The following is a 26,169-nucleotide window of genomic DNA, read 5'->3' as shown; positions in this document are numbered from 1 at the left end:
GTACCTTACTCGGTCTCTGAACCGATTCCAAGGTCAACACTCAAACTCGCCGTGCTGCTCGCTCAGAAACCAGAAACAACAACAATATCGAACCCAGAAAGAAGAAATTGGACAAACCCTCCAGGTGTTGTCAACGTCAGCCAGTCGGCCAGAAGTCTCAGCCGCGTCCCAAAAACGGCACAAGGCCACACATGTTGAAAGCCAAGCAAACTTGGAAACCCCTGTCTCCGTGTCACAGGCCCCAATCCACTGGGTCCGGCTGCCGTCGGCTTGCTTCAGGGGGCAGTGGAGCGACCTGTGCGGGATGCCCCAGGCGGCTCGCCTGTTTGCGGGCAGGAAAAGCAGCTGAAACAGGTGCCCCCAAAATGGGAATGCTGGGCGCCCAGGCAGGCCAAGTGAGTGGGCAAACCGCATTCGGCCACGAAGATGAATGGACAGAGATGATGATTCAGGGGCTGTCAACAACCGTTGGACATTCAAACTCGACACCCCCAAACACACTACCAGCAAGATGTTAAACGAAACGAAAGAACCTCGCTGTGATACTTATTTCTCACAGAACCTGGAACCTAGTAATCCCATTATAAACAATAAGTAATACAAAGTTAAGCCAGCCCTCGCCAGGGCGCCCAGTTCCTTTCCTCGACTCTGAATGCTGCCTCTGCCGCAACGTCGTCGAGGCTGGTGTCGCGGGAACCCCAACGCTGACGATGGTATGCTGCTGATGATGACAATGATGCCTGTGTCTAGGATGCAAAATCCCAAAAACTCTCCCAAAAACAAAGTCCAAAATCCAAATCCCAAACAGTGCACTTCCTCCCAGAACGGCGACCACCTTCGTGGTGCCTCGACGCCCTGAATGTCCAGTTATCCTCCTCCTTTTGGGTATCTCAAAAAGATATTCCCTTCAAACAAACCACCAATGTTTGTTTGCTTTGTTTGCGTTCTTGCTCCATGATGTCTGCCCAAGTAAATACAGACAGACGGAGCAGGCAGTAATGATCCCCAATACGCCGGGACTTTCATCCCTTGCGCCTCATGGGAGCCAACGCTCGGGCTTAAACCGCCGCCATCTCTTCCTTCTTCCCAATATCCCAGAACAGCAGTCTGGTACTGCACGCCATCTGTAGGTCCCAGGTAGGTAGGTAGATACCTAGGTAAACCGAAATCCAATCAAACCAAAGCCACCAACGCCGCAACCAGACCCGCGCCAACCACCCCAGCCGTCATCCTCACACCCCCATTCACCTGATGCCCCGTCGGACCGGTAGCCTGCGCGGCCGCGGACCCCGTGCCCTCATCACCCGTCGTCGACGAGCCCGGCATGACCGGATGCAGCGATTCATCTCCCGGCATAGTCGTGGTATGCGCCGAGTCGGCCGAAGTGGTGGTCCCGTTGCGCTCGGGCGGGGCCGGCTTGTGCGCGAACCCGATGCGGTGCTTATCCGCGTCGAACACGCTGTACACGTTCTTCAAAAACGTATCTCCCAGCAGCCACGACCCGGTGCCCTTGCGGACTTCCCACCCGTACAGGTTCGCCACGCACTTGTCGCCCTTGGGCAGGATCCAGTCGGCCGGGGAAATGTCGAATTGCGCGCCGCCAAACGAGAGCGTGATGGGCGTCTTAGTGTCGCAGGGGACTTCGTACTCGCGGTACTTGCTGTTGTCGTACGAGCTGGAACCGGGGACGAGCTTGAACAGCTCGTCGAGGTCGGCGGGAGGGGCGAAGATGAAGGACGTGCCCGTGTCGATGTAGGCGAGCACGTTGGACGAGCCGGCAGTTTTGCCGTCGTAGGCTGCCGACTCTAGAATGATGGCCCATTCGCCCTTGGCTTGCTGCGCCTGAGGGATGGGGCTGTACGTGATGTCGCCCGTGAACTTGGCCGGGTCGACGCCGCCAAAGGTGACCTGGCCGTCGTTGACGCCGTCGGAGCCGCGGTTGAGAGAGATGCCAAGAACCAGCGAATCAACAATCTTGTGGTTCTTGAGGTGGCTGAGGAAGTTCCCGCCCGTGACCGAGTCGCCCATTCCCAGACCCAGGATACCGTCGAAGGCGAAGTGCTTGAAGCTGTCGTTCACCATGTTGGCCAGGCCGAAGGAGAGCTCGGGGATCGTAAGCCCGGCGAACTTGGCCGTGTCGGTGCCCACGGTACCCATCACGTTGCCGGAGCCATACTGAATGCCAAAGTAGTCGGTCGTGTTCTTCCACGTTTTGGAGGCCGACGCATCAAAGGTATCGTGCAGCTTGCAAGCGTCCGATTCGCACTTGGACCCCATCATCCACGTATTGGCGGCGCCCGTGTCGAGGAGCATGAACATTTCCTGGGCCGGGGTGCCAACCTGCACCTGGATGAAATACGAGTAGTCCGGGCCATACTGGTAGATGCCGGCGCTGTTGGGTTCGGTGGGTTCGAGGGGTTCCGAGACGGGATACGCGTTCTCACGCTTCTCTAGCCCCCGGGAGGTTTCAGGACGGGCGTATTTCCGGGCAATTCGAGAGCCGGCCAAGGTTACCGGGTCGGTTTTGGTGGGATCGCGGGTCTGTGAAACAGACATGATCTGTCAGCAAAAGCCAACGGGCACTTATACCCCATTACCTATACACACGGCACGGGCCAATTCATCCGGAATTTCCGGAACAAGACAACCCGAGCTAGCTCAAGATGGACAGGTAGACCACAAAAGAAACCACATACGATAGTTGCATGGTGATGATAAACCGGGACCGTGATGACGCCGCCGCGGCCGCCCTCGGCCGGCAGATCCAAGACATTGCTCCGCTTGGTGCCGTGGCCGGGGCCCGCACAGTCCTCATCTGGCGCGCAGTGACCTTCGGGAATAAAAGGGAAGAAGGCGTTGACGGAAGCAGCCCAGAGCGTCAGCTGCAGGAGCAGACTGGCCGGCGCTCCCAGCATGTTGCAGGATCGCCCGCCTTGAGCCTTTCACCACGCCCACACCGTTCCTCAACGGCGTGGCGGGTGAAAACGTGGTTTCGTCGTCGCCAATTGGGACCTCCTCTGGAGCGAGAGTCGGTTTGATGGGAGCCTCTGGAGGCCCAAGACGTCGAAAGGGGGAAGGGAGCCAATCGGGGATCGTGATCTCAACGCATGTGAGACGAGAGTCCGGTGGTGGCGAGACGGGATGGACGATTCGAATGGATTATTTCGAAGAGCCAAGGTCTGGTGAGATCAGGCTGGTCGTCGTCGACAGGCGGCGAGTTCCAGACTCTGGCACATCAACGATTAAAGGCGATTAAGAATTAAGTCGATGTGGTTAGGCAGGGCATTTGCTGACTTGCCCCGAGATGCAATAGGAAACCGACGATGATGCGAGACAGATGCGAAGAAATTCGAGAAATATACACAGAAAATGCGACAAGGACGAAAGAGCGAGAGGGAGAGAGGGGAAGAGAGTGAGCGAGTGGATAGTCGAAACGAGGAATGTAGGAGATGTGTACGGAGTAGTGGCGAGTAAGTATGTCTGGAATGGACTGGATGGAGTAGGCGAGGCGAGAAACACAGAGACACGGGGTCTCGGCCGGAGGTCGCGGCAGAGTTGCAACGAGATGCAGCGAGATGCAGACGCAGAGGCGAGCCAACCACCAATCGATCCAGATGCAGAGGCAAAAAGGAACAATCCCCTCGAGCGAGACGGACACACCAATGCAGCTCAACGGGCAATGAGGAGCTTGTTTGCGTAAAACACCCTCGGTATCCGGGCTGAGAGGTGGAGAGGAGGTGGAGAGGAGGGGAGGAGAGGAGGAGAGGGGAAAGGAGAGGGAAGGAGAGAAAGGATGGACAAAGGTCAAAGAGAGACCTTAGATGTGGAGGAGAGGAGGAGAAAGGAGAGGATCAAGACGACAAAAGAGCCGAGAATGCCGGACTTGGATGGAGGCGTGGTGGATGCCACCTACACAAGCTGGGACTTGGGACTTCCCCAGTGTCCAGGCCAGCCCCGGCGTGGTCAAGGTCAAGGTCAGGGTCAAGGTGGTGGTCTGGCCAGGGGGTAGGGACCGGGCAGATAACTACGGGAGGGTGGCTTGCACCGAACGCAGCGACTCCATGAAAGCGAAAATACGAGGGCAAGACCGATTTGGGCAAGCCACGACGGACAGACATCAGCTGGGCATCCTCCAAAATCTCCAATCCCAACATTGATGGTGGTCTGCAGAACTGGGAACCCTTCCCGAACGAGAGGACAAGAGGCGCTGATTGAAAGCTGACATGGCCACGAGAGGACAAACGACGGGCGCTTGGCTGCTCTGTTTGAACACACCACTTCATCGGGGATAAGTAAGTAGGTCTCGAAATGCAACCTGATGGGCGCATGTTGGAGACGGCGGACGGGGAGGTGGGAGGAGAATGGAGAATGCGGAGAGCAGAAGCGGGCCAGGATACGACGCTTTTCCGAACAACATCCATTTTCGCCGATGGATGGACATGGGAGTTTGCCAGCGTTGCTTCTGATGAAAGCCTGAAAGCAACGCTTGCTTGCGAGTTTTGTCTCTGACTTGGCTTTCAACATCCAGCATCCCAATGTGAAAGAAGGACCAAGCTAAAACCCACTGGACTCGCTAGCGGCTGCTCGATCAGACGCGGCGTCGTGGAGTCCCCCCTCGAGCCCTCAAGCCTCTTTCCCAACTGGGCCATGTGCTCATTTCTGGCAGCCCGGTCCCTGACTCCTGCCATCGCGCTTCCAATCTGCGGTTGAGCGCCGTGATTGGCCACCGCGGCCAACCAAGCTCTGGAAAAACCGGGGCAAAAACCGACGTCAGGGGAGGTCCTGGCTCGTTCCAATTTCCTCCGCAAGAGCCGCGAGTCAGGGTCCGGGTCCGGAAGGAGGACTACAGGGAATCTCCACGTCTTTGTTGTTTCTTTCTCACTTCATTTTGCTGGTCCTGGCTGTGGTGGCGTTGGTCGTCTCACTTCCATGTTGTGTTCATTGTTGTGTGTGTTCATCAGGTTGTGTTCTAGCGGGTTGCTGGCTCCATTTTTCAGCAGAGAATGTGTGGACGCTGAAGAAGACAAGCGAACACCTGTCTCAAATTGTCCGGTTGTCGATCCTGACCGATGACCTGCAGCAGCGCAGCGCGTCCATGTCCACTCAGCAGGAAATCGACAAACACAACAGCGATCCGCCCGTTGCAGCCGTAAAAGCCCTCCTCCAGTGGAAACGCAGCATGGCGTCGGCGCCAAGATGAAAGGCGGGCGGCCCTCCCAGGGCTGTCTCCCAGCCCCAGCCCGACAGACGCGGGCGATGCAACCTCGCCGCCGACGACCCCACGGCCGACCGCCAGGCGCTGGACGGGACTGGCTGATGATCTGCTTCCAGGGCCGCACAAGCAAGCAGCAGGCCCGTTATCAGCCCAGGGGTTGGTTGCTTGGATGAGGCTCGAGCTGCAATCCGGGGATAAGATAAGGGACAATGGTTGGATTTGGGCTAGGGTGCAGGCCTGTTTGGCCTCATTTCAGTGTTTTCGGAAGACAAGAAAACTGAACGATCAAGATGCAGCATTTCGGCCGGATTGAAGAAACCAGACCTCGGAAGGATGCGCTGCTTGTTTCGCTTTGTCTCGGGTTTTTGTTGCTGCTGCTGACTAGAACTTGACCCGGTGATGAAACGGGCAAGACGAAATCCTCCTGCTGGCCGATTTAACTCTCAACCCTCCAAACTGCTGACCAGCCTTCGGAGTTATAAAACAACCTTCTGACTTGGGACAAGCCAGCATGAATCAACACCGGGCAAACTCGTGGCACTTTTCTGACGCTCCAGCCTCCGTAGCTTTCGGAGCATGCTGCTAGTTATTGATGTCTTCGTGTTCACTTCTCGCTCAGCCCTTTTTGGAACATTCCTCCAAAATCCCGACGTCCATGCAGACGCGGCCTCTTCTATCCCGCCGGCTGAAATCAATATCAACCCCCTTTCGGCGGCGGCAGAGGCGGAGGGGCTTGCAGCAGGACCGCGTCTCGCCTCGCCGGTATTAACCAGTTACCAGTTTTCGGACGCAGGACTTCGGGTTTTGTTGAGAAGTGCTAAAGGTCAACCAACAGGCCGCAGCAAATGCAAATTATCACACACACACAAGTGCCGTTCCAGGTTTGCGCGCGCCGAATAAATTCGAGGAAGGGGGATATCTCAACATCTGATGATAATGGACATTCATGTTGGAGATTGCCTTTCCAACGTTGCTGCCACCACTACCCTGTACGTCGGAGTAGTTCCCGTCCCCCGCAAACCGCCATTCTCATTTTTAATTGTGACGTATGACGTCTGGTCAGGTGTCTTGCCCGCCTCATCTCGGTTGATACGTGCCGCTGTTCTATGGATTAAGAATCCCACCAACGCTCTTATAGGTGGTAGCACTATAAGTCGTAGCTTAAGTCGTGGCGTGGGGGCAAAGGGAACATCGTGAGCCGCAACGGTCGGTATCAAGTTCCGAGGCTACTACTACGTCCGTCGCTGCGACGTTGAGAGTGCCGAAGAGAAGATCGTCATCTTGGACCGACTTTGGGTGCCGAGTCAACAAACAGTCCTTCTCATCATCCATCAATATCCTCGGTTTGAAGTCAAGATTGACAGGCGGTGATGTATGGTTAGGGTGGTTTGAAGTAGATGATGGGAGCAACATGGCGAGATGAGAAGACGGTCTGACCAGCGCTGTCATGCCTGGCAACAGACCATGGCTCTGCCTCACAACCTGCTGCTGCGATGTCTTGCCGTGCCGGATGCGTTGACCATGTTTCTCATCCCTCATCCACGAGTAACACCACCCTCACTCAACCGCAATATTCTCCTTCCCCCTTACCCAGCCGGGGACCATCCCGGCGTCGATACCTCTCACTCCAATCCACCGCAGCCTTCAACACAGCCTGATCCCTCGGCTCCAACGCCGTCTCAAGCACCTTAGCCTGCACTTCTTTGTATCTCGCAACCATCTCCTCCCCAACAAGCCCCGAAGCAGTCATGGTTCGTAAAAACACCCAAACTGACTCGTTGGCCAGTCGGAGGTTCTCGACCAGATCCAAAACCTCAGCAAATACCCTCTCTGCTTCTTTCCTGCCCTCAACCCCTATCCCCCCTTCACCATCACCACCATCACCACCGCTCTGCTCCTGCTGCCGCTGCTGTCTCCCCAGGCCAAGCAAATACCCCAAAAACGCCCACCCCGAAATATCCGTATGATGCTGGAAACACCACCTCTTGATCACCTCCACCACTTTACCATCCCCCCCTCCTCCTCTTTCTCCTCCTTTTCCTCCTCGTATCAACCCCATCAAAAACCTCGCATGCCCCCAAGCGTAATAATTCCTCTCATGCCTCTCCCCAGCGACGCCCACCACCTCCGTCAGCGTCCTCACCACCACCTCTGCCTCTCCCCCTCCCCCTCCTCCCGCTTCGTCACTGTCATCAAGCAACACCAGCAATCCCCTCGACGCGAGCTGCGTCACCAACCATCTGCGGTGATTCCACAGCGTAGGCGACTTGGTGTGCCGGTGCAATCGGCTCGTGAGCAAGCTGTCGATGAGGCGAAGGTCCCTGTTGACGAGTGCGCGTAGTAAGGAGGAATCAGCGGCAGCCGAACTGTGATGTGGGGAGGAAGTGCTGGTGATGGCGCCGCTGCTGCTGGGAGAAGAAGAAAGGTGGCGGAGGAGGAGCCGCTTGCGGGTGTTGGCGGCGGTGAGGTGTTCCGGGTCGAAGAGGAGGATGGTGGATGTTAGGGCGAGGATGGCGGCCTCATCGTCTTGTTCCTCTCCTTGGTGGGAGTGGTGGGGTTGGGAAGAGAAAGAGGAGAGGTAAGATTGCAAGCGCTGGCGGGCGTGCAGGAAAGCTTGGACCAGGCCGAGCTTGGAGATGCCTACCGCAGGCCCGTCGCGGAGGACGAAATGCGTGAAAGGTTGGGGGAAGTGGGAGGGTGGGAGGATTTCAATGTCTAAGAGGGGCCCGGAGGAGGGAGGGGTGAGGGCGGAGGAGATTTGGTGGTATGCGGCTGCCGGGTCGATTTTGTCGAGGGCAGCTATTGTTTCTGGGTCTAAAGCTCTGGACATGGTAATTGGTGAATATAGGTATTTTATGTATTTGGCTTGTTGGTTCGTAACGGCGAGGGGTCAAGTCGTGATGGTGAGCCATGCATGTGAAGCTCAATCAACTGCAGCAGACAACCCTAACCCTACTCTTGGCCAAGCTCCCTCAGCTGCACATGTCGTGGCGAGCTGGCAGGCAAGCTCCGTCACCAACAGACCACCACCAACAAACGGACAGGTCTCCAAACACACATCTCCCTCAGGCGCAGCCTATGTCCAACAACACGGCAGCGCCATCCACCAGACCGCCACCATGCCGTCGTTACTGGTCGTCATCTTTGTGATCGAGCTGGTGGTCCAGCTGATCAACACCATCGGCGCCGCCACCATCAATAACCTGGTGTGTCACTGTTGTTCCTGCTGCTAGTCCAGCCGCTCCTCACAACCCTACTAACAGCTTCCCCCTCCCCCAGATCTGGCGCGCCTATCTCTCCCTCCCGACCCCGCTCGCAAAAGAGTTTGCCGACCAGCGCAAGAAGCAAAAAGAATACCTCGCCGTGCGCCACGACCTCAACGCCACCAGCAGCCAGGACGAGTTCGCCAAGTGGGCCAAGCTGCGCCGGCAGCACGACAAGTTGCTGGACGAGCTGGAGAAGAAGAGTACGTTTTTCTTACATCTATCTCTGTTTACCTGGCATACTCCACCTCCCTCCCGCCTCACTTTGGGAGGAAGGGGACCGGACTGGCTCCCACCGCGGACGCAACGCTCCTACATGCCATTCATCCCAGCATACCTAGAGGTACCTAGCTAACCTCCCAAATCAACAGAATCCCACCTCGACGCCACGCGCGCCCGCTTCGACCGCACCCTGACCGTCACCCGCCTCGTGTCGACCCGCGGCCTGCAGTGGCTGCTGCCCATGTGGTACGCGCGCGAGCCCATGTTTTGGCTGCCGCACGGCTGGTTCCCCTACTACGTCGAGTGGTTCGCGTCGTTCCCGCGCGCGCCGCTCGGCAGCGTGAGTATTGTGGTCTGGCAGTGGGCGTGCACGGCCGTGTTGGGGTTGGTGGTGGAGCTTGTGCTGGGGGTTCTGGCGGCCGTGGCGAGGAGGAGGAGAGAAGGGGGGAAGAAAAAGGTGCCGGTTGGAGCGGCGAAGGGGGAGGGGAAGAAGGAGTTGTGATGGGTTGGGAGGGCAGTACAGATTAATTCTACGACTCGGAAGTTTAGAGTGTACTACACAGTAATGATGGAATGTTTCTCGGCATTTGACGCAAAGATCCTTCATCGCCGGAGCTAGGATTCTGCAACACTACGCGAGATGATGAAGTGGTTGTTCTAGGCAACATATTGACTTTGATCGACCATTGGAAAGGGCCGGCAAAGCTTCGATAGTGCCAATGGGTGTTAGTTTTCTGTCGTTGCGGACTGGAGGAGGTTGAGGTCGAGAGTGGTCACTGGTCACGTCGGGAGGGAGCAACGGGGCTGGAAAGTAAACTCCTGTCTATTGTTGTCATGGATATTTCCGATACTGATTTCTGCAATGTTTGCTGGGGAGTATTGTTCGTATTGTTGTGTCGGGTTGGAGTGGTGTTTTTTTGGTGGGAGAAGGAAAAGAGTTTGCTGCTCCAAAAAAAGTGAAATTCCACCCGAATTTATCGGCCCGCGCAAGGCTGAAGTCTTGGCTTTGGTGCCCCACACCTTCAACGGCCGCCCTGGCCTCAGCCTTGTGCAACACCTTGCATCTCTGACACGCCTTCACGTGTCAATTCCATCCTGTTGTCTTGATGGGCTCTCCCTGCCCTCCTCCACCGTCCACACCGTGACGCTCAACACCGTCAAGATGGCAGCGCTAGACTGGGAAACGTAAGCAATCCCCAGCCCAATATTAACTTATTATTCTGCTAAACTAACTGAATTTCCAGCATCAAATCCGCCGTCATCTTCTTCGGCCCCATCCTCCTCCCCAAGCTCATCTCGTGGTACCGCGAAGCCACCTCCTCTCCACAACGCCATGGCCTCAAGATCATCCCCCTCCCCTTACCCCTCTACCGCGTCATCGCCCTCCTCACCATCGCCGCCGGCACATTCCTCCTCCTCTGCCTGCCCATCGCCTCCCCCGAAAACATCTTTACCCTGACCCAATCCCGCCTCCAAATCCCCGCCGACGTGCTCTTCACCCGCCTCTCCTCTCTCCGCCCGAACCGCGCCCTCACCGACGCCGACCTCTCCCTGCGCGCGCGCTTCGCCAACCTCGACTCGCGCCTGCTCTACCTCCAATTCGGCCCCTCCGTCGTCGCCACCTGCCCCTTCTGCACCTCCGACGAGCCGCGCTCCTACCTCTACTACGCCCTCCCCTCGCTGCTGACCCCGCACCTGACCAACCTGGTCATCATCGCCCTCGTTACCAGCCCGCTCTTCACCACCTCCGGCACCACCGGCCCCGCCGCGCGCCCCGTAACCACCCGCTTCCGCCAGCCGTTCACCCTGGCCAGCGTGGTGCTGGCCTTCGCAGACACCTACCGCGTCGCGACCTACCCGACCGCCGTCAACGCGCGCGCGCTACGCCTCAACGAAATCGACTTCTTCTTCTGGTCCGCGCGGCGCCTGCGCTACCTGCTCCTCGCCGCGCTCGACCTCGTCCTCGCCTACCTGATCTGGATGTCCGCCACCAACCGCGGGTTCGTCACCCCTCCCCCCGCCGCCGAGCGCGTCGAGTCGGTCGCGCGCGCGCTGGCGGGTACGAAAGGGCGGGTCAACGCCGCGGGCGTGGTCAAGAATACGGTGCTGCGAGACGACGAGCTGCGCGCGCGCAGCGCGGCGTATTGGGCGCACGAGGTGAGGCTGATGAGGGAGATGATGGAGGAGAGGGAGGTGGTGGAGGGGGTCAAGGACGCGTTGGAGAATCGGATTGATATCGGTGGGATTGAGAGGGATGCGGAGGCGTGGGCGAGGGCGATGTTGGATGGGTTGGTGAAGGGGGGCCAGGAGAAGGTGGAAGTTGTGGGGTGATGGATGGGTTTTTTGCTGGCTTGGAGTTAAATTGTTCTTGCGTGTATCCCACAACCTCTGCTTTCTTCTGGGTCTCTTTGGTTGATGATGGTCTTGAAGTTTCAGGGGTTCTGTTTTTGGTGTTTTTGGCTGGCCAAAATACTTAGACAGGAACCTGGGAATGGACTCGGATAATACAGAGTAACGACCGGTAGTAGGTTTGGTTTGGGAAATCAATGAAATCATTTCTCGTTCTCAACTACCTGCCTGATTCCATGGCGATCCCTCTCCCTCCCGCAGACATGAACCAGCGTCGCCAACCTCACCCAGCAGACTCGTTGTTATTGTTCCATGCTGCTGTTGTTATTGTTGTTGTTGTCTCCCTAGGTAGGGAGGCAGACGCCCGATGCCTGATGCCCGATACCCCCGATCAGCCATCAGCCGTGCAGCCAGCAGTAGTCCCCAGCGACATCGAGACGGTGCTTGTGCTCCATGGGTTGTCCGCAGCTGCCGTGGGGTCCGCCCTAGCACCCTCTGCACCGGTAGCGACGGATCCGGAGTTCCTCGTCGCAGCCGGGCTCGTTGCAGTAGTAGTGGATGATCCAGCACATGGTCCTGGTTGTTCCCGAGTCGTGGATGGGCAGGTAGGTCAGGTACTACCTATTACTATCGTGAGTAACTGTTCGCATTGGGTTTGGGGTATATAGGTAGGGTCAGGTAGGGATCCTTGGATGGGTGGATTTGTCCGTCCGGGAAACGCAGGTACGTACGGACTGTACGTACCTTGTGAACGAGGGTTGGGAACTAGGTAGCTCCGAGTAAGTGAAGTGAAGTGAAGCGCTCTGTTCTCGATGTTGTTGACCTAGCTACCTAGATATGGTTGCTATGGACTTGTTTGGGGTCGGTCACGCTAGGTATTTGGATAGTACCAGTTACCTCACAGTCGTTGCTTGCGACCAGACACGTTTGTTGAGAGGCTGTTGTCATGAGAGGGTATGTGTGTGAAAAGAGGAAGTTCACAAACAAAAACACCTATGTCCGCCGTGCAGGTGAGAAGTACGAGGAGGTTGTGAGAGGAAGAGGAAGAGGCAGAAAGGCTGGTTTGTTGTTGTTGTTGGGTCTTTTGGAATAAGAACCCGGGCCGACCTAGAACACCGGCGAGTGCTAGGTACCTTACGTTAGGTTCAAGCCATTTTTTTGTAGGTAAATAGGTAAGGTAGGTAGGCAATGAGCCCATCTTCCAGCAATCTGGACGTTTGTTTGTTGTACATACCTAGGTGATTATCTATCCCTTCCTGCTATGGACTTGTTTTGTCATCGATGCCTGTATGGACAACAATTCTGTATAAGTACCGAGATTATCGAGTATCCGTCGCTCAAACACCACACCAGATTTAGTATCTATTACTTGTCTGTCTGTCTGTCTATCTGTCTGTCTGTCTGTCTGTCTGTCTGTCTCTCTCCCTGCATACCTGTGCCTCTGTATGTCTACCTTACATACCAACCTGCCTATTCAACCGTTATCACTTTCTCACATCAGCCGTACAATCCACACCCTTAATCACCAACCCAACCCAACCTAAGAACACCCAAGGACACTCACACAGTTGTTCTCGGTTGACTGTTGATAATGATGTTGATGTTGATGAATGAAGTAATGAAAAAAAGAGGACACCTTTTTGTTTGAAGATACCAGAGAGTTTTCAATGCCGTCCATGGCCATGAACACATGCCCCCCCCCCTCCCGGCTCCCACAGTAGTCATTGTAATCTAGGTCGGTAGGTAAGTAGTAATCTAAACCGCTCTTCTTCCCTCCCATACCTCCCTCCGTAGGTTCCGCCCTCCCTCCATCCATCGAACCTTGCCCTACTTCGATACATAGGTAGAGGTTAGAGGTACATAAGTAAACAAGCATACATAAACCCACACAAGCAGCACAGCCCAAACCAAACAATCCACCCCCAATACCCCAATCCACTCTCAAGCTTGAACTTCACTATCCACCAAACCCCCTCGGCGTATCCGGCCTCCCCACCCCCGCAGGACCCGTCGCCGACGTACTCACGCTGGCCAAACTATCCTTCCTCGACCCCGTCCCGCTCCCGGCCACGCTGCCCGTCTCCTCGGCAACACTCTGCTCAAGAAAACTCGCCCACAAATCCGCCAGGGACTCTTTCCCACCAGCAGCAGTGGCTGGTGATGCGGTCGACGAGGGCAAATCCGAGAAAAACTCGCTGCTCAGAGCCGGGCTGCTCGGGGTTCTGTGGAACGGGGAGGTGGGGAGGCGGAGGGTGTTGTGATGGTTGTGATGATGGTGGTTGGCAGAAGCAGCAGAGCCGCCGGGGCGGGCCAGGCCGGCTTTTTCGCGCTGCTCGTCGGTCCAGTTGAGCAGGCCGGCAATGACCTGGAGGATTTGGAATTTCTTGGGGTCGGAGCGGTCGAGGGAGAGGAATTGAAGGATGTGGTTTGTTATTAGTTGTCTGTTTGGGAGAAGGTGAGGTTAGTTGCTGGTGATGATGAGAGGAGGAAGGGAGGGGTGAGATGCACATACTTATCGATGGTCTCCTCGGGTTTTGTCTTCTTGATATACTTCAACGCCTTGGTGAGGTGATCGTTCAAGACAATTGCCTCGTGTCTCAGCTTGCCAATCAGCAAATTCTTCTCCTTGACCTCCTTCTCGAACGGCGCCGTGCGCTCCAGCTCCTTGGCCAGCTGCTCGCGGGCCGCCTCGGCCTGCGCGGCGCGCTCGTCCGCCTCCCGGGCGCGCTTCTGCAGCGCCTGCGTTTGCTCCTCGGCCGACTCGACCATCTCGCGCAGCTCGCGCTTGCGCGTCTCCTGCAGCTCCTGCAGGGCGCGCTGCAGCCGGTCGACGGCCTGGGCCTGGGCCTCGCGGTCGGCGTCGGCGCGCTCAAACGACTCGCGCGCGCCGGCCAGCTGCTCCTCCAGGTCCGCCACCTTGTCGGCGAGGCTCTCGCGCAGGGACCGCTCCTCCATGGCGATCACCTCCCACTCGCCCATGGCGGCCGTGGTCGACTCGAGCTCGCTGCGCAGGTGCTGCAGCTGGCGGGCCGTCTCGTCTTTTTCTTTCTGCCAGTTTTGCTGCGACAGGTTGCTGCGGCTGCGCAGGCTGGCGAGCTCGCGGCCCTGTTCCTGGACCTCGGAGCGGAGGCGGTCGGCCTCCTCGTCTCGGCGGGCGAGCTGGGCACGCAGGTCGTCGTTCTGGGCCTCGAGCTCCTCGACGCGGTGGTTGGCTTCTTCGAGCTCCTCTTTGTCACGCCGGAGCCGGTCGCCCAGCGTCTCTTTGATCTTTTCGACGCGCGCCAGCAGGGTCTGGTGCCGCTCCTCGGCCTCCTCGCGCGCCGCCACGGCCTCCTCCAGCTCGGCGCGCAGCCGGGCTTCTTCCTCGGCCCGCGCCTTCTTCTCGCTCTCGAGCTCCGCCCGCAGCTTTTCCACCTCGAGGCGCAGGGCCTCGATATCCCCTGTATCTTGTGACATGGCTGCTGGTGTTGATTCTGGCGGTGGTGTTGATGATGTTGGTGGTGGTACTGCTGCTGGTGTAGCTGCGTCTACTACTACGGTTGCACCCGTCGCCCCTGATATTGTCCCGGTCGTCGGTAGTGAGTGTCTGTGTGCGCCGGCATGGCCGTTGGCGGCAGGCCTCTGGTCGTGGTTGTCGTGGTCGTCTCCAGGTTTTGTGTCTAGTCCCGCTCCCGTCTCGGTATCGGCGTCGTTGTCGGTGTCCGGATCGGCAGGTTCTGTGACTGTCGCCGGGTGATCGGGCGGGGGTTGTTGTGAAGTAATGCCCTGGCTTGGGTCAGCAATCGGCGGCTGCAAGAGGAGGGAAGACCTCCCGATGCTCGGAGCGAGGGGTTCAGGGACCTGGAGGAGGAGGCCGAAGAGCACCCCCTGCAAGGCGTCGACTTACAGTCTCTAACTCTTCAAGCACGTCCTCAACCGAAGCGCCGTCCACGCCATCGTCCTTCCCGTTTGTCGTCGCGTGTGGTTCCTTGGGCGCGGGGGTGTCGTCGGCGGCGGCAGCGGCAGCAGGAACAGCGGGAGCCGAATCGGCGGCGGTTCTGTTGTTGTGTTTCTTCTTTTTGTTTCCTTTCTTCCTGCTAGGGTGGTGGGGACCTTGGTCACGGGCAACGGGGACAAAGCATCAGCATCATTTCCCATTAGCGAAAATGCACGTAGCGAGGGCGAGCCAAGGGTGGTGATGTGGCCTTCCAGCGGTTGGGGGCCGGCCCAGAGAGGGCACAGTGGTCTGGCCTCTGTTCTGGCGTCTTTCTGGCCGTTGGGCCCCTCCACTAAGTCCACCAAAATGCCACCCAATGGACGTAATGGACATGCGTACCTGGGGCTAATGATTGGACAGCCCTGGTTGACGGTGCTGTTGAAGACATTGTATCTCAATTCCCAGTGATGCCAAGGTTGTGGAGGTGGTGATATTGTGGTACAGAAATAGAAAATAAAAAGAACAAAAGTGGTTGTTCTTCCAGGAAGCTCAGGGAGTGTTGGCCGGAGTTCAGTCCCACGTCCTGCGTGTGTGTTCGTATCCGCCGGAGCATGGATGGTCGATGGTCCCGTCTTATTGCATCCAGGCGATGATGGAACCTCGAGAGGAAAAATTGTCGAGGTTGGATTGTCTGATTGCCTCTCTGTTTACACACTTGGTGTTTTGCGAGGCTCCGTCTTGTATTTGTGACAAGCACTGCCCGTCCTGAGACTGCATCTTACATGGACTGAAATTGTCGACTTGAACCTGTCTTGTTGAGGAGATGTTGCCTTTCCTGGGTCAGTTTCAAGTGGATTGATCACCGCACTGTGTGATCAGATGAGCCCCACTCCCAGCCAAGTCTTTAAAATCCAGCAATTCTCGACCCGCAAAACTTGGATTCCTTCTCTTATTTTCCATACATATTTTCTCTTCTGCCCGGCGTCCATTTTGCTCTAGAATGGACAGAAACCGCCGTTGCAACTCGCAATCATGGCCTTTTCGCTCTCGGGTAGAAGTAGACAAACAAACGCACTTTGAAATCCCGGCAGTTCTCGGAGCCTGGCTCATCCCAAGATGCTGACGGGTTCGCTTGGTGCACACATTTCTTGCTTCTCAACTGCTGATGATGTCCATGACCCGACCTTCCATGTCTCGAAGAACCAAACAACGCTATATTACTGGTAACAAGTAGAACCCACACAACTAAAACTAGTAGATCATGACTTTGTCTTCTTGCTCTTTTTCCCCTTCTTCGGGGTCGTGACCTCCTCGGCCGTCTTCTCCGTCTTCTCTGCCTTGGCCTTCGCCTTGGTCGCCTTGGTCGCCTTGGTCGTCTTTGCTTCCACCACTTGCTCCTCCTCCTTCTCCTCCTTCTCCTCAGCCTTGGTCTCCTCTTCAGCGGCCGGAGGGGCCTCAATTGCCTTGGGCGCCTCCTCAGCAGCCCCATTCTCCAGCAGCAGCTTTGCCTCAGGCGCCTTCAGGGCGGGCGGCTCATACTCGTAGCCCAGCTCCTTCAGCTTCTCGGCCCGGGCCGCACGCCTCTGCTCCTCCTTGGCAATCTTTGCCTGCCACTGAGACTCGGACAGCGGCCGCTCGAGCTGGCGACCGGCCATCTTGTTCCAGGGCACCACCTTGAAGCGGCGGTTGGCGCCCTTGAACAGGTCGGGGTGGACCTGGGAGGGAGGCACAATCTTGGCCGTCAGGATGTGGCCGAAGAGGAGGTACTTGTCCATGGTGCGGGCGGCAATGTCGGCCACCTCAGCGTCAGCGAACTCGATGAAGGCGCGGTGGCGGCTGGCGCCCGTCTTCTTGTTGCGCACGACGCGCAGCCGTGTGATTTCGCCAAACTGACCAAAGTAGGCGCGCAGCTCGTGCTCGTAGAAACCGTGCGGGAGGCGGGCGAGATACATGACGCCGGGCTTGCTGTCGTCGGCGGTGGCGGCGGCAGAAGCCTTGGAGGGTTTCTTGGCCTTGGGGATCTTGCCGACATCCTGGCCCTTCTTGTAGGTGCTGACCTGAGCGTCGTCTTCCTGCTCGTCGCCGCTGTCGAGGGCCTTAACCAGAGCCTGGGTCTCCTCATCGACCTCCTCCTCTTCCACGTCGGACGGGACCTCGTCGTTGGCCTGCTCCTCCTCCTCATTCTCCTCCTCCTCGACAGGTTTCTTGGCCTTCTTGGACTCGGTTTTTGCCGTTTCCTTTGGTGCCTTCTTGTCCTTCTTCAGCGCCGACTTCTTCGGGACAGTCTTGGTCTCTGTCGGCTGCTTGGTCGTGGCCTTGGGTTCGGCAGCCTTGTTGGCGGCAGCATCCTTACTCGGCTTCTGCTTCTTGACGGCGACAGGAGTGGTATCCTCGGAGGCTGTAAGAGTCACAATGTCAGCGATTTTGGATACCAGTATGGCTTGGAGGACTGCGACGAACCTTTGCGCTTCTCGGCCTCCTTGGTTGCCTTGGCCTTCTTCGGGGCAGGCTCGGGCTCAGAAAGAGCGGCTGCACTCGTCAATTAGCCGGGACTCGATGAGAATTGGGTTTGCAGAGCTAAAGTACGCACGCTTTGATTTTCTTTTCCTCAATTCGGGCGCCATTTTGAGTATTCCGGGCGAGTTTGGTGTCGGATCTGGGATGCGCTGGCTAGGATGCGATGTTCCTGTCGCAGCTTGACTTTGGTCCAGAATTTTTCTGAATTCTGCCGGGTCTTCGGCGGGCGGTGAGAAGTGCCAAGAGATTGCCCCACTTCCTCCATCCCAGCCATCCCGTCACAACCTGAACCCAGCCGAGCACTCACCTGAACAACCTAGAGGGAATCTCCATGCAATGCACCTGATCGATCCCACCACCGCACATCCGCCTCCAACCTCGTCCGCCCAACGAATACAACTGCGTTCCAGCTTCTTGAGATTGTGTCCCTTCTACTGGTGTAACCTTCGGCTCAGCCTGCATTAGATCGGTCCACATCCTCTTCTTGAGGTTGTCAGGCACCGAACACAACAGCTCCGAGTCACCATCGTTGTCTGCGGCGCCGACTTCTGTTGGGTGAAATGCCCTGCAGAGCTCCCGTGTGCCCCGCCAAACGATGATCTGGCAGCACCAACAGGGGCTTTTCTCGGGACGGGTCATGCAACGCAAACGAGAATTCTGGTGACTTGGGGAGCTCCTCACTGGCATCTGGGGAAGACCGGGACCTGCGTTGGACTGAGCCTCGTTATATTGTCTTGCAGCTGAATCTGCGTTTCCGAGCCCACACCATCACAAGATCCCATTCGTTCTCTCCACCGGACTTGGCTCTTGCTCTACGAGTAGCCGGGCACCACGGAGACCACGGAGACCACGCGCTGCACCACATCAGGCGGATCGCTAAAAGTGCTTAGCACTTGGCTGCCGTCACTACGTTAGCCCTGGAGGTCACTCATACGACAAGGATACGCCGCATTTTAGCTTCCTCTCTGTTTCATCTGCCTACACCACCAGCCACTTCTCCATCAAGATTCTCTCTTTTCGATCCCCAGATCCCTCTCTCACCCAAGTCTCACCGTGTCGCCACCTTACGAATACTCGTACAGTAGTAACAGTACGCCCTGGCGGCGCTGGTTGGCCTCCATCTCCAGCCCAGCCTTCCTCTAGACTTCTTCTCTGTCCATCCCCTCAGTCCCTTCAAAGATTGGACTGTGTGTTGCAGCATCTCAAACGGATCCGTGCCCGAATGTTACTCCCTTCCGTCCCGCACATGCAGCTTCATTTTCATCCCTAATCTCGGGCGCGCCTAGACAGTTGCATCATCTCCACGCCTTGTACTGTAGCTCTCGCTGCCTCGCCTCAGCCTCGCCGCCTGCGCTTCATACAGCACACCAAAAAAAATTATAGCCTTGTCCGAAGAAGGCTTGGTTGCCTCAGTTATCTGTTAACCCCGCCAACTCTCACCAATACACCTCATCCATCCATAAGGCACTTGAATCCACATGGACGAGCTCAAGAGAAAGGTCCTTGGGGGCCTATTCCGAAACAAGAGCTTGGCCGGCAAAAAGAATAAGTCGGTATGTTCAACCAAAGAAAAGGTGCTTATAACCTTGACTGACATCTCGTCCAGGACAGAGACCTTCCTCTACGCAGAGCCAGTGAGAGCGATGTCGGCACCAGCGCAGGCACCACATGGAAGTCCACGCAGTCTTTGGAGCCGCCACGCCGTCGCAGGCTCCGAAGGACTGACACGAACCCGGCCAAGGGCAAAGAGCCCGAAGATGATACCGTCGCTCCCCGCGACCTCGGGCCCTTGACCGAATGGCCGCCCTCGGGCATGTCGAGTCGCGAGGAGCTCACTCTCGGCCCCGCTATGCAGCTCATCTCGCGCGGTGTCCCCGCCTTCAAAGGCCACCGCCATCCCATCCCCCATGCGGCCGACCGCTACTATGCTCTCTTCGCCACCGTCGCCGGCAACCGTGGTGATGAGACGGACGCCGCGAACCAGCACGACTCCATGATTCAGCTCATGTCCCTGCGTCTCACTGAATCGGGTCCGGCCACTTACCCGTGGGAGACCCTCGAGCAGCCCAGTTACGCCTTCTGCTACGGCAAGCGTCCGGGCACCATCACCCTCAACCACTGGGTCTCGCTAGCGAGCTCGCTGCCACCGCCCATCGGTCTGCGCGACGCCGGTGTCGCTCCGCGAGAAATCAGCCTCGAAGGCATCTTTGAGCGGCTCAAGGAGCTGGACCGCGGGTTGGAGGACGACGACGAGGAGCTCATGTATCGAAACTTGTACAAGCGCCTATTGAGGGACCCGGACAAGTACATGAGTCCGCACAAGACGCTCGACACGCAAATCACCGACCTCATCATGGTCTTGACCCGCCCGGATTGGATCGACTTCACCGTGCCCAAGAACCAGGTCGTGACCCGCTTCATCTTCGACACCTCCCCGGCCAACGCCGCCACCTACCACAAGTTCTTCCACCAACTCCTCCTCAGCCTCGAGCTCGAGCTTCGCATCCAGTCTCGCCACCACATGTCCGAGCCCAAGGAGAAGCTCCTGTCCGCCCTGCCGCCCACCATCCAGTGGAACCTGGCCCTCGCTCGCCGCTGGCACGACAACATCCGTGTAGCTGCCTACGGGACCACCCCGGAAGAGGTTCAGCTCCGCTACAAGCTCAAGCGGCGGCAAGTCAGCATGCTCAAGCGCTTCGCCCAGATGATGAAGTGGCCCAACCTCGCCGAAACCCTGGCCACCCTCAAACGCCGCGAAGCCGACAACACCCTCGACCTCGTCAGCTCCCACGCCATGGCCTTCTTCAGCGGTCTGGTCCTCCCGGGACCCACCTTCCCCTTCCTCATCATGAACGCCCTCATCGACATCGACCCGGACCGCGCCACCGACGAACTTACTCTCTTGTCACACGCCCACCCCAGCTGCGGCTTCCAATACCGCAACAGCTACACCTACTGGACCGCCGCCTCCATCGTCGGCAAGGTCCTCGCCCCGACCTGCCGCTGCGCCCTGGCAGGCTGGGTCGGCCCGGCCCGGCCCACCGCCGACCTCGGCCGGAACCAGATCGCCCGCATCCGCGCGCGCACCCCGCCCTCGGGCGCCGGCCCATCCCGCCTCACCCCGCACGACGTCCGCAACATGTCGGAGCGCTCCGACCCCTTGGGCCCGCCTGCCCAGGTCTTCCCGGTGAATGAATACAAACTCGTCTCCCCGGACCGCGACGACGACGCCTACCTGGCCGACCTCGTGCGCATCGAGTTATTACACCTCCGCCCCGTCCCCGACCACCACTACAACTCCGCGGCCTCCTCCCCCGCGCCGCCGAACCCTTCCAGCACCACCACGGGCACGAACTCGGGCAGCCTCAACCCGCCCGGAGTGACACGAAGCGCGTCGACTACCCCGACCCCGCCCAAGTACTACGACGCGAGCATCCAGTTCGCCATCGACGGCGTCTCGTGGCCGCTGAGGCTGAAATACGACGTCTCCTTCATCCACGCCTGGCCGTGCAGCGACGGGCCGCATCCGCTATTTTTCGATTATGTGTTTACGCCCGTCAAGGCCGACGAGCTCGTGCGCGTGAGGGATTGGGGGAGGCCTGCGGCACCACCGCCGCCGCCGGGGCAGAGGCCTGGGTCGGCTCAGTACCAACAGTACCAGCAGCAGTACCAGCAGCAACAACAGCAGGGGCAAGGGGCAGGGGGGAAGACAGGGGTGTCGAGCCCGAGCACGCTCAGCGGTGGCGACGAGGAGAAGGTGCTGGTCGTGGAAGCGTTCGGGGTGCCGGATAACGAAGTGTTGGCGAGGGCGTGGTGCGCGCATTGGGGGCTGAGCGCGGTGGTGGCGGATGTGGGGAAGACTTGGTAAGTTTCTTTTCTCTCTCTGTCTCTCTCTCTATTTTCTCCTCTCCTGGCCTTCTTCCTCCAATTGGCTTTTTTTGTTTTTTTTTTTTTTTTTTTTTTCTAGTTCGAATATGTTTCGTCTAAAGAGATCTTGCGAGAATGCACGCGGTGCTAACACTTATGACTTACAGCATGGCGTGCGCGATCCGCGAGGCCTACGCCGCAACGGTGACGGTGGTGATTCTGGTGGATGACGAGCAGGATCGGAGGGATGATTGAATGCTTATTATTTATGCCTAGGACAGAGGTGATTGTGGCGGCGGGGATACGCCCTGCGCGACCTCCTCCAACGATACCTACGAGTACAGTACACCTCTCTTTAGTATTTACGAAGCTCATTGACGTTTCGTGGACATGGCGTGACATGACATGGCACGACATGGCACGGAACGGGGCGGTCGACATCTAAGGTCGGTATGGTGGATGGGTTGGCTCGACTTGGCTCCCTAGTAGGCTAGGCTATGGTCTGCTGCGTAGTGGCAGCGAGGGACCGAGGGAGGAATGGATGGATGGATGGATGGATGGATGGATGGACAGGTTCATCTGGCTGGACGGGCAGCTTGACATGGCGGGAGGTTGATATCTACAACCTGGTGGTGACGATGTTTATGATGATGGCAATGATGGGAATGAGGGCTTCTTGAGATTTTCTTTTGACGTCAGGGCAGGTTCACGAAGGGGTTGGACTTGCTGAGGTGTAATGGGTCTTAGATGTTGCGTGTGATTTGCTTAGTAGATGGCTATACCCAGGATGCTTTTTTTTATTCAGTGAATGATGTATACGACATGATCACCACAGGGACTTAATTATAGCAAGATTGACCTGCGTTGACGGAGACTGTTGCAGTGGTGGTGGTTGTTTTGGTTCTGGTGGTTCAGGTCACATAGCTGAAGGTTGGCTCGTCCTAGGTACCTAGTGAAATGTCTACCTGATTCATAGCCAAAGGTTGGGTCAGGGAAGTTGCAAAGACTGATATGAGTGCTTCCTCGGCCTGGTCTAAGAGTCCGGTAGGTACCTAATTGAGTTTCTCTCAACTTATGCGTCTCATCCTGTCTCAGAGAGAATTGCGCATGAGAGAGAGGTAGATAAATCAGCTACTTGAGTTGCTGAACTTGGCCAGCCGTTGGGTATGTACATACCTAGCTAGGTATCTGGGGTTGATCGAATTTGCATATCTCAGAGGAGCTGGACCCGGATGGCTATATGCCTACCTCGGTCCGCGTGCTCTGCGCCGTCTATTCTGGAAACCATTAGTCTTGATTCTATCTTGAGGTTGTATGGTATTGAAGGTCGTAGCTACGCCGATACTGTTGTATCACCCACTCACTCACTCACCCATTCACTTAGCTACATACCTGATGTAGGTGCTTGTGTACAACCGAAAATCTCAAGGCCCCTCAGCATCGTCCCCTAGGCACCTAGGCAGGAAGCCTGCCGAACTCTGCCTCTTTCCGTACCTCCGTACTTTCAAGAAGACCCGGGGAAACTGCGAGCGAAGGTCGAGGGAGGTCGGGAGGTGGAAACAAGGTGTGGCGTTCCTTGTGTACCTCTGTCTAAGGTAGGTCAGGGACCTGTAGTCATTCCACCCAGACGCCGTGTCATGGTTACCTACGGAAACCAACCTAGCTGCTGGTGCTGGTGCTTGAGACCCGGACCCAGATCTGGGTGGGAATTTGTGTGTGCATACCGAACCCGGGTAGGTCAAGCAGCTTGTACACCCGTCTTGTGTATGGTGTGTATGTACAACCCAGCGTTGTGTAGCTATGGTGATAGTAAGGACCCTAAGGTACCTGAGGTTCGGGGTTCATTCGGAGGACGTGACGGTTGGGGTCGGGTCGGGTAGAGACCGGGTAGTGGCAGGTTGTGGATTTGTATCGGATCCTTGTTTTCCTCCTGCGTTTCTTTTCTTCCATCTTTTGAGTTGGGTGGTATCTTCTTGGATGAGGTGTCTTGGGGGAGGGATGTGATGGCCACTAGAGGCTGTGGTGGTCTGGGCTTGTGGTGGTGTCTTCGGCGAGTGTACTCTCGAGGTGTCTTCACTCTGGTTTCATCAATGGAAGCCAAGGAGGTTCAGACGACTTCATCAAGAGATGGCTTGGTGGTGTCTTCTCCATAGCCCAGTACGAGCTAGCTGTGAGCTTCCTTGTCCTTCACCAAACTTCTAGGTAGTACGACAAAATCCCGAGGCCATCCTGTCCTCCCCGAAAGGACGACACCAGCTTGTCGACAAAACAACATACTCTCTCATGATAGGGAGTCCTTGTCCGACGGGACCCGGCAACGGGTAGCTTGAAACAAAAGCCACACGGCAGTATCGGCAAGACCATATAGTAGGCAGACACGCATTCCTAGGTCAACACAAACGGCTGTATTGCACAACAAGACCGTCGATGGACAGTTTGGAGGGAGTTTCTGTTGTTGAACGACCTATCTAGGTGTGTACCTTGCCCTAGGCAGGCTCCGAGAACCCGAGTTTGAGTGAAGGCAAGTCGTGGATAAACCGTCCGAGTGCCTGTTGCGTATCCTGGCTGGTGTTGGGCTTTCTTTCGAGCCATGAGCGGATACGTATAGGGCGTAGGTAGGTGGTTCTTGTTTCAACCCTGGTGCAAAACCATTCATCTTTCTACCCATTCCAACCATATCGCCGACCTCACTCGGTCTCCGTACTGCGAAGCAGACATCTGGCTTGGCCTGCGTGAGCACCCATGCAAGTTCGACCAGTTTCCTGACAATGGAACCATGTATACGTATATCCCATCAACCTCAACAATCCTCGACGGCGGTTGACAACCCAGCCCAACGTTTCAATTCACGCCGCGGCCGCGGCCGCGATGCTGCCGCCAACAGCCGCCGAAACCAACCTTGAGGTAACCACTCACTGCGGTTCCCTCCCATCCATTAAGCGCGCATCCTCCCCGGACGGGCTCGGCCCGGCTCTTACCCGACGGCGCAGCAGAGAGGCACAGCACAGCACCACAGCAGCAACAAGTAACACCGCGCAACCTCAAACAGCTTACTACTACATACTACGTACTGGAGTAGTATTTTCCACTCAGAGGAAAGGGGATATCCCAGCTGGGCGGTAACTTGCTCATCCGCCAGGGGTCTGTTGACAGGAAGAGTTCACTGTTGGGTTCTAGTTCGGAGTTACTGATGTTTTGAGTCTGTGCCACTTGGCCACGTTCAGGCGGGCGGTTACACACACCCAGGTGCCCTTACTCCGGACACTACCTGTTCTTTTTGTTCCCCCAAAGAATCCATTTTACGAGATAACGGCCGCGGTTTCGCTCGGCACACATCTGCTTGTCCCCTCGGTCCCCTCGGCTAAGCAAGAGAGGCTGCCATGCGGACTGCTATGAATACCTACGTGTATGCGTACCTACACTGCCTACTTTAACCTACTCGATCGTTCTCGCACAGTGCTTTATTTACTCGGTTGAATCCTGCCTGGTCTTGTATGGGGTGGGTTGCAATCGTCGGCCGTTGTTTACACGGGAATACGTAGACATAGTCGTAGGAATGACGGTACCGGATGCATCTGCTCAGCCGTTGTCTGGGGGGTCTGGGAGAATGCCGTTGCGTAACCGTCTTATCCAGGGACATCGTCTTGCTCCCTTCCGGTTTAGAGGACCTTATCTCAAGTCCGTACGTAGTTGACAGCCCGGCCCACTCTGTCTGCCCAAGGACAGGTAATGAGTCTGTTGGGGAGATCCGGCGCATTTTGGTCTCCATACCAATCCTTTCCGTCGTACGACCTGCTCTGCCTCCCCAAGTCCGGGACGTTGAAGCAAGTCTGCGCCACCCGCACACACAAGCCGAAGCACCGAAGACCGCAAGCCGTGTTTGTGGTCCCAAGATATTTTTTTTTATTCTTCCCTCCCCACACCATCTCACATCTTCCTTCCGGACTGTCCCGCGACAGCAGCAGACACGGAGATCTACAATTATTGATTACAGTTGCGTCAGCCACAGGGTCGCAACGCAGCATGCGGAGTGCGGGTTAGCGACGACGTAGTCAGTGAGGAGGTGTGTTGAGGGGAGCAAGGTAGGGTTTCGTTCGGACAACTAGATGCAGTAGCGGGTTGGTGTTGGTGATGGATGAAGCCTACATACGACGCAGCACATATGCGGAGAGACCTGTTCTATGAGTCAGGTACTACGACAGTAACTGTGTATGTAGAGGACAGGGGCTGGAGAGTCTGAGCGTTGTATTTTGCGCCCAAGCGAGCATCTCGAAGGGCCTCGCTGCACAGAGACGCTGCGTCCCTGACTTTGCCGAGCCGCTTCGCAGGTAAACATGGAAGTCAGCCCGGGTCGAGAATATCCATACACTCTGTCCTGTCAGCGCCCGGTCGATTCAAATGCCGCTAGGCTTGGTTTCTGCTTGTCGCATCTCGTCTGGCCCGATCTGAAGAGTACGGGCGGAATGATTGTGTTTTCCTACCTTTCGACTATTCATAGGCCCGGACTCTGCCGGTCTTCCCCAACGTTGCATCTCTGGACATACACGATACGCACCTACATGGTAGACTACCGGTAGATGATGGGACGGCTTCTGGAAGCAATTGCTTCTTTTTTTGACACTGGACGACTAGTTCCCCTCAAGCACGGGCCTGGACAGGTTCAGGCTGAATGTTTTCAAGTTTGATGAATGTTTGCGGGAAGGGACTGCTTTCTACCTTCCATGGTTCCGGTTGACTGTTGGTCTGACACTCTGGTTGTTTCGTTCTTACCTTCCAGATATGGATTCCTGGAATGAAACGGAGGATCTACCAGCCAACCC

The 26,169-nt window shown here is 56.9% G+C and overlaps 10 protein-coding genes across 10 annotated transcripts; 5 read left to right on the top strand and 5 right to left on the bottom strand.

Annotated features, from left to right (window-relative positions):
• Window positions 1–652: 652 nt before the first annotated feature.
• VTJ04DRAFT_9275 (uncharacterized protein) lies at window positions 653–859 on the top strand (the record flags this gene model as incomplete). Its single annotated transcript, XM_069367804.1, has 1 exon — window positions 653–859. One exon carries the CDS (start codon window positions 653–655, stop codon window positions 857–859), a length of 207 nt encoding a protein of 68 aa, XP_069216096.1.
• Window positions 860–1,173: 314 nt separating this feature from the next.
• Window positions 1,174–2,915, bottom strand: VTJ04DRAFT_9274 (uncharacterized protein; the record flags this gene model as incomplete). Its single annotated transcript, XM_069367803.1, has 2 exons — window positions 1,174–2,541; window positions 2,697–2,915. 2 exons carry the CDS (start codon window positions 2,913–2,915, stop codon window positions 1,174–1,176), a joined length of 1,587 nt encoding a protein of 528 aa, XP_069216095.1.
• Window positions 2,916–3,037: 122 nt separating this feature from the next.
• VTJ04DRAFT_9273 (uncharacterized protein) lies at window positions 3,038–3,256 on the top strand (the record flags this gene model as incomplete). The annotated part of the gene is made up of 1 exon (XM_069367802.1): window positions 3,038–3,256. One exon carries the CDS (start codon window positions 3,038–3,040, stop codon window positions 3,254–3,256), a length of 219 nt encoding a protein of 72 aa, XP_069216094.1.
• A 3-nt stretch (window positions 3,257–3,259) lies between these two features.
• Window positions 3,260–4,154, bottom strand: VTJ04DRAFT_9272 (uncharacterized protein; the record flags this gene model as incomplete). The annotated part of the gene is made up of 2 exons (XM_069367801.1): window positions 3,260–3,719; window positions 4,117–4,154. 2 exons carry the CDS (start codon window positions 4,152–4,154, stop codon window positions 3,260–3,262), a joined length of 498 nt encoding a protein of 165 aa, XP_069216093.1.
• A 2,622-nt stretch (window positions 4,155–6,776) lies between these two features.
• On the bottom strand, window positions 6,777–8,045 carry VTJ04DRAFT_9271 (uncharacterized protein; the record flags this gene model as incomplete). The annotated part of the gene is made up of 1 exon (XM_069367800.1): window positions 6,777–8,045. One exon carries the CDS (start codon window positions 8,043–8,045, stop codon window positions 6,777–6,779), a length of 1,269 nt encoding a protein of 422 aa, XP_069216092.1.
• Window positions 8,046–8,334: 289 nt separating this feature from the next.
• VTJ04DRAFT_9270 (uncharacterized protein) lies at window positions 8,335–9,202 on the top strand (the record flags this gene model as incomplete). Its single annotated transcript, XM_069367799.1, has 3 exons — window positions 8,335–8,421; window positions 8,495–8,681; window positions 8,850–9,202. 3 exons carry the CDS (start codon window positions 8,335–8,337, stop codon window positions 9,200–9,202), a joined length of 627 nt encoding a protein of 208 aa, XP_069216091.1.
• Window positions 9,203–9,862: 660 nt separating this feature from the next.
• VTJ04DRAFT_9269 (uncharacterized protein) lies at window positions 9,863–11,031 on the top strand (the record flags this gene model as incomplete). Its single annotated transcript, XM_069367797.1, has 2 exons — window positions 9,863–9,885; window positions 9,945–11,031. The coding sequence occupies 2 exons, from the start codon at window positions 9,863–9,865 to the stop codon at window positions 11,029–11,031; spliced, it is 1,110 nt and encodes a 369-aa protein (XP_069216090.1).
• A 1,975-nt stretch (window positions 11,032–13,006) lies between these two features.
• VTJ04DRAFT_9268 (uncharacterized protein) lies at window positions 13,007–15,413 on the bottom strand (the record flags this gene model as incomplete). The annotated part of the gene is made up of 4 exons (XM_069367796.1): window positions 13,007–13,490; window positions 13,562–14,814; window positions 14,936–15,141; window positions 15,365–15,413. 4 exons carry the CDS (start codon window positions 15,411–15,413, stop codon window positions 13,007–13,009), a joined length of 1,992 nt encoding a protein of 663 aa, XP_069216089.1.
• An 811-nt stretch (window positions 15,414–16,224) lies between these two features.
• On the bottom strand, window positions 16,225–17,589 carry VTJ04DRAFT_9267 (uncharacterized protein; the record flags this gene model as incomplete). The annotated part of the gene is made up of 3 exons (XM_069367795.1): window positions 16,225–17,363; window positions 17,426–17,494; window positions 17,556–17,589. The coding sequence occupies 3 exons, from the start codon at window positions 17,587–17,589 to the stop codon at window positions 16,225–16,227; spliced, it is 1,242 nt and encodes a 413-aa protein (XP_069216088.1).
• A 1,371-nt stretch (window positions 17,590–18,960) lies between these two features.
• On the top strand, window positions 18,961–21,604 carry VTJ04DRAFT_9266 (uncharacterized protein; the record flags this gene model as incomplete). Its single annotated transcript, XM_069367794.1, has 3 exons — window positions 18,961–19,035; window positions 19,089–21,346; window positions 21,517–21,604. 3 exons carry the CDS (start codon window positions 18,961–18,963, stop codon window positions 21,602–21,604), a joined length of 2,421 nt encoding a protein of 806 aa, XP_069216087.1.
• Window positions 21,605–26,169: the final 4,565 nt, after the last annotated feature.

Source organism: Mycothermus thermophilus (assembly GCF_041956435.1).
Source record: "Mycothermus thermophilus strain CBS 625.91 unplaced genomic scaffold VTJ04scaffold_6, whole genome shotgun sequence".
Classification (NCBI taxonomy): domain Eukaryota; kingdom Fungi; phylum Ascomycota; class Sordariomycetes; order Sordariales; family Chaetomiaceae; genus Mycothermus; species Mycothermus thermophilus.
This window is presented reverse-complemented; position numbering and strand designations above follow the sequence as displayed.